The sequence below is a fragment of the Felis catus genome, chromosome B1 (genome assembly GCF_018350175.1).
Source record: "Felis catus isolate Fca126 chromosome B1, F.catus_Fca126_mat1.0, whole genome shotgun sequence".
Lineage (NCBI taxonomy): Eukaryota > Metazoa > Chordata > Mammalia > Carnivora > Felidae > Felis > Felis catus.
Window position 1 is genome coordinate 110,034,946 of NC_058371.1, and position 17,937 is coordinate 110,052,882.

The 17,937-nt window shown below is 36.1% G+C and overlaps 1 protein-coding gene across 50 annotated transcripts in view; it reads right to left on the reverse strand.

Moving 5' to 3' along the window:
• The window catches only part of ANK2 (ankyrin 2), a 671,298-nt gene that overhangs the window by 121,726 nt on the left and 531,635 nt on the right, over positions 1 to 17,937 (reverse strand). For 45 of the 50 annotated variants that reach the window (XM_045055950.1, XM_045055954.1, XM_045055948.1 and 42 more), the window contains 6 exons: positions 17,624 to 17,809; positions 17,155 to 17,178; positions 13,902 to 14,000; positions 12,563 to 12,661; positions 5,613 to 5,711; positions 924 to 1,121 (listed from right to left, as the gene is read on the reverse strand). In XM_045055950.1, the coding sequence (XP_044911885.1) occupies positions 924 to 1,121; positions 5,613 to 5,711; positions 12,563 to 12,661; positions 13,902 to 14,000; positions 17,155 to 17,178; positions 17,624 to 17,809 (705 nt within the window). The remainder of the gene's footprint in view (positions 1 to 923; positions 1,122 to 5,612; positions 5,712 to 12,562; positions 12,662 to 13,901; positions 14,001 to 17,154; positions 17,179 to 17,623; positions 17,810 to 17,937) is intronic. The other 5 variants (XM_045055943.1, XM_045055959.1, XM_045055946.1 and 2 more) reach the window with 1 other exon arrangement.

Here is a 17,937-nt window from a genome sequence, read left to right on the forward strand (position 1 = left end):
CATATAACCCTAAAAATATATTTGCTTCCTGGGCAATTAGGAATAAATTGATTCCAATGGAAAATTTTCTAATAAAAATAAGATTTATTGTTTAATAATTCTCATGGCACTCTCTCATTTTAAATATTATCTGAAGACTAATTTAACTGGCATAAACCATGTACATGTATAGGATAAAGGATTGCTTTTAGTTTGAGAATTAGGAAACAAGAGGCATAAATTAGTACATGCCTAATACTCCCAACGATTATTGTTAGAATATAAGTGAAGCAAGGAAGATTTATTCAATATTAGACCTTGGGAAATACATATGCTGCTCTAGGGACAGCCTCTTGTAGATTTCTCTTGAGCAATTCCCATAATAGTTTATATGAAATGTTTCTTGAAGCAGGAAAGTGCTAAGCATCACTTTTCTATTAGACTGTGTTTGGGGAATCAGGTCAGTAAGGAAATTCTCTAAGTGAATTCTTTGCAGGCTTACATTTTACCCTGTCTTAACGTGGTCAAACCTACTCAGCACTTTAAAACCATTTTTTCCCCAAATCGGGATTAATAACATTCAACTTTTCCACACTTTCATTCTGACTTGGTATAGAGGTGTTTAGAATTTATTTTGTGATTTCCTATTTTCAACTTCTATTTTCCATTTAAAAGTGCTTACCACTACAGAAGTTTCATATCTATCTGAAGCTTGCTAGTTGTGGAAATGGTACCTTGGTGTTTTCCTAAATCTATCCTCACTCACCATCATTTAATAGCAAACTGTGAAGGCATGAGGTAGGCAGGCCACTTGTAGGAGGCAACAAACTTAGCAGAATTAACTTCATATATGTAACCACACTTTGCTGGTGCACCATTGATCAATCACTATGGTATACTGATCTCAGTCTCTATTCTGTTAATGTGGACTAGGCCAGGTTTACCAGAGCTCTGGCGTTTGGATTGGCTCTTTTGTCCAGAAGGAGTTTGGTGACGCGGTAGTGGCCACAGTGTGCAGCAACGTGGAGGGCCGTCAGGTAGTCTAGGGTGACATCGTCAACAGGCGCCTTGTGCTGTAACAGGTGCTTCACACATTCCACATGGTCCCCCTGTGCAGCCATGTGAAGTGGAGACAGCCCATTCTGCATATCGAAAACACAACAAGACCAAGTCCACATTTCAGTCATGACTTCCAGGTTGTGAAACACAGCAAAGTCAATTCTTGATATCTGGTACAGTTGGTAGCAGAGGGAAAAATAATCTCCACTTGACATCTAAATGTATGGTAGACTGTGTGAGGTGCTGAGGAAAGCTAAGAGAACATTTAATTTCATAATTATGCTATTTTAGGCAAAACAGAAATTAATATGTCTTTTGTGAATGAATATATGATATTGTGTGGCAATTCAGATGGCTCTCACAATTCTTAGGGCAATGTTAGATATTTAAAACAAGCGATGGCTGATGCTGAAATTATGTGTATCCGATTCCATTCAATTAATCTCTCTGCAAGATTTTCTTTACTTCTAAATGGGGGGGGTGTGGATGAAGGAGGAGAAAGTGGGTTCATCAAGGAGAGAAAGATATTTTGATCATCTCTTAGATCCGTGGTGCTCTGAAATTCTAGAATTCCTTTTTTCCTATCATGAGACGTGAACTGGACTTGGAGAAAGCAGTCAGGTAAGGGCTGAAAAGTATGAGACAAATGTGGATCATGTGCCAATGACCTCCCAGCTTTTAAATTTTGAAAATAATATAAATTTATTATCATTGATGGTGCCCAAAACAGCGTTAGTCTTAATTGTCAGAGAAGGTCAATAGCAGGAATGTAAGATAGGAGGGTAATTCACTGAGGATTATCAGTTTAGGTAAGACACTCGTTTTAAAATTTAAATAAATAAGCTTATAAGAAAAAATATGTCAAATTAGGGCAGAAACTAAATTAGAAAACATCTGCCCATTAAAAAAGAGTATTTTCTTAATAAGCAATGCAAATACAGTGACTAGGGAATAATTGTTGACCAAGTACCCAGCTTGGAAGTCATTACATTCAAAGAAGTAGAAACTGTGTCTAGATAAAGAGCCAGAATGTGCTGAAGGCCTGATATTCTCAACAAGGAAGGTGATTTCAACAATGAGGGACAACTGAAACCAAATACAGCAAAGTCTTCACTTGTGATTTGTGGGTGGCAGAAGTATGCGGTTCTGAAATTATTAATATACTTTCTTTGTTTTTTAAATACTCTGCCCATAATTATTGCTTTTATGTTAAAAAAATCTTGAAATGAACTTAGAAGAGCAGGGTGATGAGAAGGTATTTATGCATTGGAGGGGAGATAGCATAAGGGCAAAGTGTAGAAGAAATTCATGCCTTAGCAGTATCTGGGGTGATGTGTGGCATGTGTCTCTGACAGTCTATCAATCTTTAATGTGGTTTTATCCACTTAAAAGTTATGTGGAAAATAAAATCTTCAGCAATTAATTCTTTGTTACATTTCACAAATATTTACTGCATACCTACTTAGGTTCTGATCAAGTACTGAGGGTACAACTAGAAACATAACAGACAGGGACCCCCTGTCTTCATAGAGGTAACGTGTGGTGGACAGACAATTCAAAAAGAATAAGAATTAAAATATATAGTATGTTAGAAGACCATCAGTGTTTTGTTTTTTTTTTAATTTTTTTTAACATCTATTTTTGAGAGATAGAGACAGAGTGTGAGCAGGGGAGGGCAGAGACAGAGGAAGACACAGAAACAAAGCAGGCTCCAGGCTCCGAGCTGCCAGCACAGAGCCCCATGCAGGGCTTGAACTCGCAAACTGGGAGATCATGACCTGAGCTGAAATCTGATGCTTAACCAACTGAGCTATGCAGGCGCCCCAGAAGGCCACCAGTATTAAGAACACTAAAGCATTGGATGGCCAAGGGAGTTTGTGTATATGAATGCACTGTGGATAGGCTAGCCAGAAGTAGCCTCGCTGACAAGGTGAGTTTTGGTGAAAGACATGATGACAGTATGAGAGCTGGTCCTGCTCATCTGTGGGAGAATATTTGAGGATGAGGAAAAGCAAATACAAGCATGTCCGGTTGAGACCACCAGCATGACTGATGAACAGTAGGGAGCAGAATGCAGCTGAAGACATGTGAATAAGAGGAGTGAATAAGGAGAGCAACTCAGGCAAGAGACCTACAAGGCAGGGTAGACTTTTTGATTTCTACTTGGAGGGAGCTGGGATGCTTTTGGAAGGTTTAAGACAACAGGATTACTCTGGTTGTTCTGTTGAGAATATACCGAATGGGGTTAAATGAGAAAAAGGGAGTCAAATTAGCATCTCTTGCAATCATTGAGGTAGGGTTGATAGTGATCTAGACCAGGGGGGTGGTAACAAGACTGTTAAGAAATTGCTGAATTATGAGGTATTTTGAGGGAAGACGTGACAAGGTTTAGTGATAGGATATGAAGAGAGAGGAGAGTCAAGCACTGCATGATGTATTTGACCTGTGAAACTGAAAGAATGGGATAATAAACATCATTTGAGATCAAAAGACTACAAGAAGGATTAGGAGTAGGGGTGAGGGAAATAGCAGCAGCTGAGTTTTGAACGTACTAAATTTGAGATGCACAGTAGACATCTATGCAGCAATGGTAAGTTGACATCTACAATATAGAGCTCTGGAGATACATAGATGTGTGTCATCAGCGTATAAGTTGTATTTAAAGATGAAACTGGATGGGATTTCTTAGTGAGTATGGATAGACAAATAAACAAAGTGAGCTCTGGAGGTTCTAACATTCAGCAACGTGGGAGGGAAGAGGAGACAGGCAAGGAGACTAAGCAGAAGGAAAGACAGAGGGGTGTAATGTCCCAGAAGACAAATAAGGAAAGGAAAGTGTTTTGAGAAGAGAGGAGCAAGCAACTGTGTCAGACAATAGCAAGAGGAGAGAACGCAGACTATATGGACAGATTCACGTAATTGGTAGATAGGAAGACAGGAGTCTACAGAAATTCTCTTCTGATTACTTCAGTTTTGTCAGTGCTGTGAGAAGTGACAACAGAGAAAGAAGTCTAAAGAAAGAAAAAAGTATAGAACAGTCAGGTAGCAGGGAGTAAGAGCGAACACACTTGGGAAACATATCGTGATTGTCAGGCAGCATTAAAGGTCAACTTGAGGTGAGCAATTATGAATTTATAGTGAACACAGTCAGTACGGCCGGGTGTTTTCTGCCACCACACTCAGCTGCAAGATTTGATCAGGGTCAAATATAGCAAGTGAGCATGAATATGTCAGGGAGTGATATGAATGATTATGCTGGGCAAAAGTGAGGGCATAAAAGTAAATGAGGGACAGTAAAACAGTGGCTGATGGACTCAGAAGAATAAATACATTTCTAGAGTTGGGGTTCCAGAGAAAGGTAGCTAAAACATACAGGGGTGTTTGGAGAGTCAGAGGTTAGACACAGAAAGGGGGGTTTACACAGGGTTTACAGTTATCAAATTGAGAGGCCAACCAGAAAGGTCATCTACAGCTGTGGCCTAGATCATTAAAGTCATCATGTATTAGAAGAGGGGTTGTGGTGAAGAGTCAGTTTGCCAAGAGCTAGCATTTTCAAATAATGGGGGGGGGGAGTGACCAGATAGATGAATATTTGCTTCAAGGAGGAATAATGGATGATTCAAAACCGGGAGTTTTATGTAAGGGGAAGAATAGTCTGGCATTAGGTGCCTATTCCACTCACAGGCTTATGGTATCAACTTGCCAACCTGATTAGTTCATCTTCTCCCTGTTCTTTACCCTGAACATAGCTCTACTTTTTGTTATTATCTCCTTATCTATCTTACCCACTCAATTTTGAGTTTCTTGAACAAACACTGTGTATTATTTACCTTGATAGTTCCTTAGTGATCAGAACACTGCCTGACGCGTTGTAGCTACTCACTATGATAATTGTATGCATGGATGAATGAATGACTGAATAAATGAGTAGATACAATCATGCAGTCACAGATACTTTATGCTACATCCTTACATATAAGTGATATTTGATATTATAAGAAAGCCAGTAAAAAATTCATCTAGGTAATCCATTGTCTTCATTAGTGACTATTTTATAGTTTGTGGAAAAGCAAATCTGTCTCTTCTCAATTTGATATATGTTTTTTACTGGTTGCAACATGACTGGTGAAATTTTGTTATTTTCATTTAAATTTCAATAAGTTTACTCCACAAAACTTTCTACAATTATCTCTGCACTATCCAGCCCAATATGTCACATTTTAAAGATAAAACTCTACAACACTCATGGTATCAGTATGAGAATGAAAATAATACATATGATTTGAAACTACCATTTCATGGCCTATAGGGCACAGCTTTAAAGATTAAGTTCATTCTACACATATTTTAAATATGTGGGCTGGGTTTTGCTCCAAATAATTTCAAATAAATATTCAATTAAAATATAGTAAAATAACTTTAAAACAGTTTGATATACACTCCTCATTTCTAGCACACAATTGTTGAGTAATTAGAAAATACTTGGTTAATGCTTTGATTTCAAGAAGAAAAGACATATTCAAAAAAGTGGCTTAAAGAGTTCTTTAGATCCCATCTTACCCATAATGACCCACCTTAGTCCTTGCCAGCAAGGGAGCACCCCGTTCCAACAGAAGTTCTACCACTTGGTCATGTCCACTTCTTGCAGCACAGTGAAGGGGTGTCAACCCATCCTGTCCAAAGAATTGAAGAATTAAGCCTGAGTTAACTTAAACACACACACACACACACACACACACACACACACACACACACACAAAGATTGCCTCTTATGCCACTTCAAAGAGAAGGTTTCCTGAACTTGTTCCTAGTGATTCAATACATCAGTAATAGAACTGCTATTAGTTAAATGATAGAGGAGAAGAGTGAGAGGAAGACAAGACAGTGAGAGATCCTGACAGAGGGCAAGAGAGAGAAAAAGAAAGATAGGGATGAAACAGAGTGAGGGTGTAGGCAAGCGAGATCTCACATGCAGAGGCTCAATGTAAAAACACATGTTGTTGGCCCTGTGTTTCCCTGTTTGGGAAGATGGAAAGGCAGAGTTTGTTGCATTTGTCGAACTTGAAAACCCCACTTGCTTGAAACTACAACCAGATGTTATATCATTAAACTATTTTCATTTTGGTTGCCCTAACACAATTTTACCCCCAAATTCTTCTTAACCTAATTTGTCCATCTATGGCATCTCTCGAATTGTTACTAGTTTTATAAATTCTCCTAAAATGCTCCCTGCTGCTCATGAGAAGAAAGTCATGTTTTTCACATTCTTCTAAAGGTTTCCACATATATTTTTCAACATTTTAAAAACTACATAGTTATTTCTCAGAGGCGAAATTTGTTATTAATAATAATAGCATTAAAAAGGTGTCAAACAGAATTATGGCACAACTGTGTGTTATGTTACTTATAAAACTTTCTGACCTTGATGCTTCTCAGGTAGTTTCTGATTCCAGAGAAATCCTCAAATTCCCTCTGTCTTTTGAATTTTATTTCTCTTTAGGGTGAAATGGCCAGAGAGCAGAGTGCATGGGTAATATCAGGCAAAATGTACGAATGATGGGTAAGAAGTGAGAGAGAAAATGAAATCCTGAGTATATAAATTAACTAGAGATTTCAAGCTTAAGGGATAAAAAAGATTGTCATGGGGAAAGACATTGAGAAGGTAGGTAGCATTCAGAGAAAATGAGGGATGGGGAAGTAAAGAGGACTTCAAAAGCTGAATTTTCCAGAACTCTAATAGCTTATCTTTTGTGTCTCTGTTTCCAGGACAATTGTTCTGAATTATGTTTTCCCCCTAATAAATATAAGTCATCTGAATCACAACACTCTTCCTATCCCAACATTCTGGGATCCTATGCTAGGTATTTTCCCTTTACCTTCCAGATCCACGCTCTACCTTTCTCTCCTCTGCTCCACGTCTGACAGAAAGAGCTCTAGATTGTATTGGTGAGCCACCTTGCCCTCTGGCTTCTGGTTGACTATGGAAAATGCAGCAAGACCTGAAGCCACTCTGTAAAGGATCTCCTTAGTCTGGCTGTGTCTCTTTACCAAATATTATGCTCCTGCCAAAGCAGCCTCCATCATGTAGTTTTCTCCTTTGAAGTTCTGGCAACCTACTTCTCACCTTGCAGGCCTAGGGTTGGTAATGAGCCCTGCTGTTGGTAGCTCTGGGGACACTCTACTATCCTTTGTGCCTTCCCTACAATCCACCCTCAATGTTATAAACAGATCCTTTAATAAATCCATATTCAAATGATCAAATTTGAACATGCACTCTGGTCCTGGCTAGGACCTTGAGTTATTTGTCAGCGCAGAGCCCAAGGTGGGGTTCAAACTCAGGCACCACAAGATCATGACCTGAGCTGAGATCAAGAGCCAGACACTTAACTGACTGAGCCACCCAAGTGCCCCGGTCTAGAACCTTGAATTATAATGATATTTTGCTTTGTTAAATCTCCTTAGCTAGTATTAAGATACTGAATATCCAAAATAGACCTTGCAATTTTAGATATGTAGGAATTAGCATGAAAAGACTGCCTTTCCAGAAAAAAAAAAAGTATTTAACTACTGTAGTTGGGATGCCAAGTTATTTTAAAGTTTGCCAGAGAGGAGTCTAAAAAAAGTAACTGTGCAGGCAAAGCGATTAAGATGATTGTGCTTTTGTATCTTGATAACATACCTTGTGGTTAAAGTACAGAGCGTTAGTTGCTACTTAATTTATATAACTATTAGATATAGCTTGATTTCTCAAACACATTCTTGGTGGGGGCTCCATGGAGAACTAGAGTTTGAGAAATCAACTGTAGTGAATGAAGGCATTATATGCAATGGTCCAGCAAATGGGCTCTGGAATCAGGGAGCCTCAGGTGTGAGTCTCAGACCAGCCACTATGGATATTCTCTGTGAGGCTCAACTTCACAATACATAAAACGGGGATAATTCTTCTTATCCTGTTTAACTTACAACCTTTGTTTGAAAGATGAGGGGACTCTGCCTTAAATCATTTTTAGAATAGGTATTTTTCCTACAGAATACATGAAATATTCATTGTATAATCATGTTGAAATCTTCTGATATTCTCAGAATAACAATAGGAAAATATAGAGAACACTTAAAAACACACAAGAACGTCAAAGAACAGTAAGGATTACATTGATTCTAAATCTGATGCAATTTATCTACCCTTATCAAGGATATGGGAATTATACTAAATTCAAGTTTCCCAACATGCTCAATCTGAATAGATTTTAGATATTTTCTATAAGTACAGTGTCTCATTATTGCCCCCCACCCCCTGAATCTTACCAAGGTTTTGTGTTCCAGGACTTTTTTGTTTACTTTTTTCAACTCCTAGAGGCAATGATCTGTTCAATACCTTTTTTAACTTAAATTCTTAAGACCGTATTTAAAGCTTACATTCCTCCCCTCCCACAGTTCCTTTCCTTTTGTTCTTTTTTTTTCTTCACTAGAATCAGTTCATATCACACCATGATGTTGATAATCCTTAATAGGTTAAATCAATCAACATTAGAGGGACACCATTTTTCCAGTTGATAGCCCACAGCATTAGCTTTTTACAACCAGTTCTTTCCTTATCTTTTCCCTTCCTCCCCTCTGCTTAGATTGTAGATGTAGCCTGAAGTCTGTGTATGAACACAGGCTCTTGTAATTATTACCCTGTGTATCCTAGGTCAAGTTACATAACTCCTCTGAAAGTCACTTTTCCCGTTGGGAGTCTCATTTCTCAAATGAAGGCCTCCACATTTTCTCAACAAGCAGATAATACACACTTCATAAATTGTTAGGAAAAGGAAATAAAATATTTGTAGAGTACTTAGCAGGGGGCCTAGAACAGTGAGCATATGACAATTGGTGGCCACTATTGCTGTTGCTTTAATAATTATGAACGCTTTTTCTGATATATTGGTTTTTGTTCATCATCTTTTAATGTTTTTGTATACTTTCATCATTTGCATTGAAACACGCATTTCAATAATTTAACCTTATATGGAGTATCTCCACATATAAATAATATATAAGTTTAAAAATAGAGACAGAATAATGTTCTTAATAAAACCTGGATTAGTAATACCATTTTAAACCAGCTATGAAATTTCTGTTAATGTTTTTAACATTAACGTGAGATTTTTTCAGATAGCAGAAAACCGAGCTCTGGTGAAAATGTCTCAGTTTCCCACTAGATCCCAGTCAATGATGAGAATGTCAATGACATGCACAATGTCTCAATGATTGACAAAGTGCTGGCAAAAGTGGGAAAGGATCAGTGGGCAAGATTTTTTTTAATTACCTGAAAGCCTCTACATATTCTGCTTTTCTCTAGATAATGAAAACCTTATATACGAGATTAACAATGAGAAGATCAGGTGGAAAATCCTTGACAGAATATACTAGATTGAGAATGTTTACGACTAGTATGTTTGCTACAAGAAACTGAGATCTCTATGATAAAAAATGAAAAAAAATATTATTCTTAATTCCTTATGTAGAGCCTCCATGGTACTACCTAAAAAGCAGTCGACAGTAAATGTAAAATTTTTCTGTTTTAAAATATACTTTCAAAAGACAAAAGAGAAAGCTAACCAGATTCCTTTTACTTTAATAATAAAATGTGATAGTTGCAGAACCAGCCTCCAAATTCCAGACTGCAGTCCTTGATTTTAGTATTACCTTCTACTTGACTTTGCCTTTGGTAAGAAAGATATAGTTGTTTTAGTTACAGCCAGAATTAAAAGAATTCAATTGCTTTTAAAATCCTACTTCTTAGAGATAAGGAAGTATTTTCAACGTTTGTTTGTTTTTTTCTTTTTTGGGGGGGGCGGGGGGGACAGGAGAGAGACAGAGCATGAACAGGGTAGGGGCAGAGAGAGAGGGAGACACAGAATCGGAAACAGGCTCCAGGCTCCGAGCCATCAGCCCACAGGGCCTGACGCGGGGCTCGAACTCACGGACCGCGAGATCGTGACCTGGCTGAAGTCGGACGCTTAACCGACTGCGCCACCCAGGCGCCCCATAAAGAAGTATTTTAACTTACGGTGGGAAAAGCTCAGTACCACCATTCAATACTGTACTGTACTCAATCCTGGGGTGTGCCGGAGCCAACCCACACAAACTAGTGAGAGCCAAGTTTTTGCACATCTCTTCCCAATTTTGTATTCAGTGATACCCTATTGGTAGCTCTAACTGGCCATGATGGAGGTATGGGGAGTATTTACACTACAGAAGTCAGCAAAGGCAAAAGTTCCAAATCAGAGTTTGTTTGTTTTTTGAAAGCCAATTAGTAAACTTTTACTAGCATACTGCTAATCTAATTCTTTGGGTACTATTAATTTGCATCTCTGTGAGTAAAGGGACCTAGTCTATCATATTAACTGCTATATCTCTAGGCGTTAAGTAGGAACTCAAAAACTATCTGTTTAGGGAATGAATGAACAGAAGATCCACACAATGTATACAATTATAAAATCTACTTTTTGATTTATAAGTTCTTGAATGAAATTCAACTTACTTGTATATCTAAAAGTTTCATTGGATGAAATACAGCCCAAATATTCCTTTTACAGAAGAAACCAAAGCTTATATTTGATTAACTTGCTCAAGAACAATTAGTTAATGGCAGAACTAGCATAAGAATCCATTTCTCTCCATGTCTTAGTATGCTTTTTATGAAAACGCACTCCCTAATTGGAGTTAGACTTAAATTACATATGCAAATGTAGGTAGGCTATGCAAATTAGAGCATCTTTTAAAGAACTAAGCAAATATTGCAATGATCAATAAGAACAAAATCACTTGCCTCAAAATGAATGAATACTCCAGAAAAATACTAACAAGAGCATGCAGATTTTTAAGACATTGGCCAAGATAAAATTCCGTTGCATTTGCCAAGTGCTTTCTTTCCATTGGTACTCTCAATTATTAGAGAGTCTCAATAGAAATGGAGAGGTAAGTGTAAAGGGAGACATTATGTTAACATATTTAAAAGAGGAGGCACAGAAACTGTCCTTTAAACATGAAAAACAAGTAAGCAAGGCATGAAACACTGTGCATAATTGTTCCAAATTCTGCATGCCTACAGCTCAGCAAGGGAAAAGGCATGCCAACACAGCAAAGAGTAGAAATCATATAAAACTCTAATGCAAAGACAGTAGACACTACAACAAAGATCTTGACAGACAAAGCAAACCACTCTAGAGTTCCCACATGATAATATGACGTAGATGATCTGGATCAAATGTCTTAGAGAAATGAGATTAAGAAAGCAACAGTTCCTGAGGTCATTAAAAAACAGAATGTACAGTCTGGGACTGGTGTAGTTCTTAGAAGCACAAAGATGATAAGGCTAATTAAATAAAAGCATTTGCCAGCCTCAAGATTTGCAAAAGAACTAGATTTGATCCCTGGTCCTTTGACTCTGAAAATATAAAGTCCCAGGATTAAACAAAGTGAATAAAATATCACAAGGGATACATCCTATTCCCCAATCTTTTATAGACTTCTTACACCACTGTGTATTTGAAAATGTTCACATTATAGGAATATTTAAAATTTTGCTGAAGTCTATGATTACGCAAATGTATTCCAGAGAACGAATATTGAAGTACTGGTTTAATGTTTAAGCAAGTAACTACTCATAATTCCAGTAACATAATAAAAAATTATGAGTAGCTAAGTAATTGACCCCCCCACTTTTAAAAAAATAAATAATAAGAATCTAAGAGTTAATTTTCATACAACCGTATGTGATGGGTTACCAATAGTAGCCTAAGTTCAGAGAAGATAGTAAGTCAACTGCCAATATCATACAGCTAGTAAGTTGTGGAAGTAAAATTTGAAATCAGGCAGTCAGCCTTCAGAGGCTGCGCTTCTAACAGTTGTATTCTCCTGCCTATCTCATTATCTATTTGTTGGGAGTATAGAAAGCTCAGAATTACATTTTACTTAACAAATTTGAAGTGAATGAAGGGCACTGACTTGTATCAAATTGGATTGACTAAAGGTGCATCTAATAACTATATGCCTTTGTTCCATAAGCATACAGCAGATTGTTTGTTCAGGTCAGTATAGTATGACCACCTAAGAAAAACGATCTAAACATTGGAAAGTTAGAAGCAAAGGATTGTCAACATGTATTAAAATATTTTATGTAAAAGCCACAATCTCAAAGCTTAATGTATTTTTATGAGTTTGGGTTTTTGAAAGGTACAGCTGATAATCAGAGATGCTTCCGTTCCATCTTTGATCTTTCTTCCCCAAAATAAGCATGGACTTAAAAAACTGTCTCATTGAGGAGCTAGCATTCTGTTTCTTCAGCACTTATGAGCAAATATTAATTTCACTTTCCAATGAGAAACCTTTAAATATTGTATGAAATTTAAATTGAATCCAAGAAAGCAATTTCCTTGAAAATGCATTGTTTATATTTAAGCACTGGTATTTTAAGGTGCCTGCTTCGAGAATACAAAAAACAAAAATGGTAGGAAATTCAAAGAACAGAGACACTCACCCTAGTTTTGGCATCGATCTGACCACCACGATCCAGTAAGAGCTTCACCATGTTTGTGTTTCCCCTTTTGGAAGCCACATGCAGAGGGGTGATTCCATTCTACACCATGGGAAGACGAAATAAGAGCATGTTGGATATGACAGGGCATGATGGTGAAAACTTTGTGTTAAAAGGCACAAAGAAGGTTGTGACCCATGTGGTAATTTGATTCAAGGTTTTTAAAGTTTCATGTCTTTGATTTTTAAGGAACAAAAAAGCACACAAACCACAAAGCACTATAGTTAGAGAATGAAAAGTGGAATGAAGCTGCATAATTAAGTTTGTCTATAACCACAACATATGAATTGAATGTACACATTACATTGTACACATTGTCAAGGGACAAAGGGAGCACTTTCGCATAATAAACAAAATTTCAGATTCTACTTAGGACAGAGCTCTAGTCCAAAGTCTATCGCTCTTTCTAAAATATCCATGAACTGAAAGATTCTGACATCTTAAAGTTTCCTATATACTTAAAAACAGGATGTAAATATACATATTCAATAACCGTTAGAAAAAAAAAAGATTCTTAAAAACATCTTCTTCAGAATATTTCAGTATGAAAAACAACTTGTAAATAACTCGACACAGTTTCAATACAGAAGACTTCTCAGGGCCAAAAACACCATATATATGAATTGTAGTTATTTATTTTATTGGCTATCGTATGTCATCATTATGGCAAGAATAGGTACCTAATTTTTTATATGTCGTAATTTTGCAAATATTCAAATATTGCATTTACTGATTCATACTGAGTACACTGAGTTTTGTAATTAGCATGTAAGTGAATTCTTTCAGTGAAAGCATACCATTAAACATATAATGCAACATGATGTCTTGTTATGTATTTTGGTTAGACTCTTTATATGAGCACATTCTCAATTCATTAAAAACATTTTTCTGTCAAATTATATGCCCCATAATGATCATAACACTGTATAAATGTTCTTTTACATTTGATAATTAATGTTTTAACAGTTTAATTGTTTATTGACTTGAAGTTGCTCATTCATGATTCATGGAGTGATCTTTAAATATAACTACTCACACTGAGGTCAGAACTAATATCCTCCTTAACTACTACAAATGATTTGTGTGCCTGTGAATTTACACATTCTTATTTTTCATGTATTGGGTCATGATGATGTGCTATGATGCAAAGAAAAAAATGAAAAATTTAATATATCCAGCACAGATTCAGTCAAGGAAAAAAAAACTTTATTGTTATTCATTTTTACTTTAATAAAATTCTCATTTACTGCTATCTAAAATGAGAAACTATTTTAAACCATACCCTCGCTGTGAAGTCCACAGCAGCTCCCCGGTTTAGAAGAAGAGTTGCCACGTTGACATTTCCATAGTGGGCGGCAATGTGCAAAGGGGTAAAACCACTCTATGGAAAGCAAAGAGAATAACAGTAAATCATTTCACCTCCATATGTTATAGTCCCTGGATTAGTGAAGAAAATCACACGTAATTGTCTACCTAACATGTGAGCAACACAATTAAGATAATAAATGCTTTAATAAAGCTCTTTAAATTTTAGTATTACAAGATAGTAAATAACTAAGGCTATAAGCAGGTAAATAAATACCCTATATTTCTTGGCAACATTATTTGTAATTAGCTTCGTGATTTGTCTGGTATGAGATTTGTTGTTTATACAAAACCATGTATCTTGACTTGGTTAAGCTTTAGAGAAAAACAGAATATGATTAAACAACATAAGGTGTCAGCCACAGAATTCACATAATTATGAATTAAAAATTTTTTCTTCAGAGAAAGACACAAAACTATAGTTTTGTTTAGTTTGGGGATTTTCAATAAAAAAAGAAACCAACATTGGTTGGCATCGTGTCTTTGGAACAATGAAAATATTGTGAGAAACTTTTACAGAGGTGTACAATTCATTCCACATCATTTACACTGTCATGATATTTCTGTCTTCTCTAATAACTGTTTAGTGAGACTATGCTGTTACAATGAAAAAAATTTAAAAAAAACAAAAATTAAATAATATACCTGGCATCAATGTAAATACAAAATAAAGAAAAAAATTAGCTGAACACAATTTTGAATGTTAATTAAACCAAATTTTATCAATAAGATTGACATAAAATAATAAGCAAGTTAAATCAAATGTATGGACATTAGAGAACTGTTTACTTTCAGAATTTTTTTTAATGTTTATTTATTTTTGAGAGAGAGAGAGAGAGAGAGTGTGAGTGAGTGAGGGGCAGAGAGAGGGGGATAGACAGGATCCAAAGCAGGTTCTGCGCTCTCAGCGCAAAGCCCGATGAGAGGCTCAAACTCATGAACTACAAGACCATGACCTGAGCAGAAGTCAGACGCTTAACCAACTGCACTCCTCCTCTCAAAATATTTAAAAAATGAATCTGAAAATCTTCATGGAAGAAAAGTATACTTTCTTTCATTCCTTATTCTGATGAAATTTAGTTAGAAATTTTTGCCATTTTCACAAAAGAAGTATATTTACTCTTTCATTATTAAAATGCTAAAAAATCTATTATTCTTACTCTCCATAATTTCATAATTCTCATTACTCAATAAAAGATGAGAGAAACAATAAAAACTGTTCCTATAGAATTGGATATCAAATCCTGCAGCTTTGAGGTTAATTTGTATCATTCCCTTTTATTTGAAATGAACTTTGAGGTATATAATATTGTTTTTAAGAACTATTATATGAATCACAACCGTTATTTTTCTATTCATTTGATAGTTTTTGTTGATTTTGCTTTTTAAATGGACTAAATAAGCATTCAGATATCTTAGGTAATGGAAATTCCTCCCTGCTATCAACCAAATTAGCTACAAATGATTTCTGACTATAGAGAAACAAGACACAAAATAATAATAGTAACTATCAATCCAAATCCCACACTTGTGGTAAAGATATTTTTGTGTCTACAGGATGCCAAATACTCATGTCAAAATGGAGGGAAACATGAATCTACAACCTGGCTGTTATTTTATAAAATGTCAAAATTTTATATTTTAGGAAATAATTGACTGGAAGTTTTTCATTTGTATCTTGATAGTTCCTGCCACCTAGACATATCCTGAATGTAAGTCTACCATTTAAGTTACAATTTCATTTCAGGAAAAGAACGTAGTGATTGCTGGTGAATCATTTTCAAATTATTGTTCTGATTTGCAAAAATAAACCAATTTATTGTCTGACACAGCCTCACCAACCGTCCATGAGGATGCTTCAGACTGTGACTCTTGGATCGACATGTGGCTCGTAGAAGCCCCTCAGAGAAACTCTTGCCTGGTTACCATGGAGGTAGAAAGCTCAGTTCACTTTTCTACAGGGGAATCAATGGAAGGGCTCCCCTCTTTGTTACTCTATTATCCTCAGAGAAATATTTCTAACTCAGTACGAATCTTCCCAAACTGCTGCTTTCAATACAATGTTTACAGCCAATATTGCTTTCAAAAACATCTCTTAAACAACCACCAAAAATCACCTACAAAATTAAAGTTATTAAAACCAGCAATTAAGATATCAATTTATATGTTTCTAGTCTTGAGAAATTTCACCAACCAATTGGGCCTTTTTTAAAAAAATCTATGACCTAAGTCCCATGCACAGATATGGAACAAAAGAAATAATATGACTAATTCAAATATATTCATATCTCAATAGGTACATTTGTTAACAAACAAGATTTTAATTTTAGAAATACTCTAATACTACTAAATACCAAATGAATGCTCAAAACCTCTCTAGGTCCACAGCCCAGTGATCATGAGAGGTTAGTCTACAAAGTCCCCTCAACTAAGTGAAAATCAATCTACACAATCATTTGCCTTTGAATACTGGTTAATTTTTATAATATACTTTCAACAATAGAAGGCATCTCAGTAGCAATGGTCAAAAGACTACACACACACACACACACACACACACACACACACACTACTGAGAGACTTCTGAACTGAATATTCTTGGTGATCAATGTGACTTACTTTGGTATGTGGAAAATAGATAATTTCATGTCAAGTACTGTTAAGACTTAGCAAGATAAAAGCAAATGCTTCGATAATAATATGCTCGGTATCACTATTGATTATATGCAATGTGGTTAAAAAAGTACAGGAAGAAAAGGGCAACTGCAATGAGATAAGAAGATAAAACAGTTGCAAAGAAACCTCCTTAAATTTCACTTTGCTAAACTCTAAGCAGAGAAATTTCATCAAGAGAAGGTCATATCTCTTACTGGCAAAAAGTTAACAGTAAAGCTAACTCAGTAAAATACATATTAAGGAGTTCTGTTTCATGCTCTACTCTAGTAAGCTATTTAAATAGTTTCGCTGATTTAAAAAAACATCAAATACATATTACATTAAAATTTTTGAATTATTCATTTGCCTTAATTATGGGAAAAGTCTCTAAAATCAATTTCCTAATAATGGAAATTCCAATCATTAGTACGAATTAGTGAGCATTTATTCTAATTGGGCAAAAAAGTAAAATAAATAAAAACAAGGTATATTTTGGTATAACCACAATACTGTACCTCGGTGGTCCTATTCACCATCATCTGAAGCAGTGTTGTGTGGGAAGAAGAGGGAAGATATTACACAGTGCAAAATTAAGTAAACGGTCAATCTGCTCACTGCAACTGGATACGCTGTTCCAAAATACATTCTACTGAGAAAAGACATCCGTAATGCTATCCATACAATACAATTTTACCTTTTTAATTCCATTTCTTATTCCATACCTTTCTTATTCCATACCAATAGAATAAGTAAGCAGATTTCTAAAAAGCTGAACCCCATCTTTAAGAGACAATTATCTTAAATTTTGTTGTTATTATACCCAACAGCCGGTCCCCTTCTTTCTGAAATACCTCCGACGGTAATTTATCTCTTAGGATGACCGGAAGTAATTTTGCATTATCACCATGGCCTACTTCTGTATCATCCCCCAGGAGGAAGCTGGCAGCCGGAGAGTTCCTGTCCACAAATGTGTTCAGCTTTTACCTTGGATTGTACGTCAGCGTTGTGATCGTTCTGAAGCAGGAGTGCGGCAGATTTGGTGTCGTCTTTCCTCGCTGCGATATGCAGAGCCGGCAGCCTCACTTTCCCTTTGGTGTCATTCTCCAAGAGGATGGCCACTGCCTGGTTGTGTCCTTGCTGGAGTGCCACAGCTAGTGGCGTAAAGCCATCCTAGCAAAATAGAAGGAAAAACCCTCAATTAAATTTTGGAAGCATGGGATTCAACTGTAAGCAATGCCTCTAATGTTTAAAATAAGAATTAGGATGGAGCAGAAAAGCAAAGGGATCAAATATTCCTG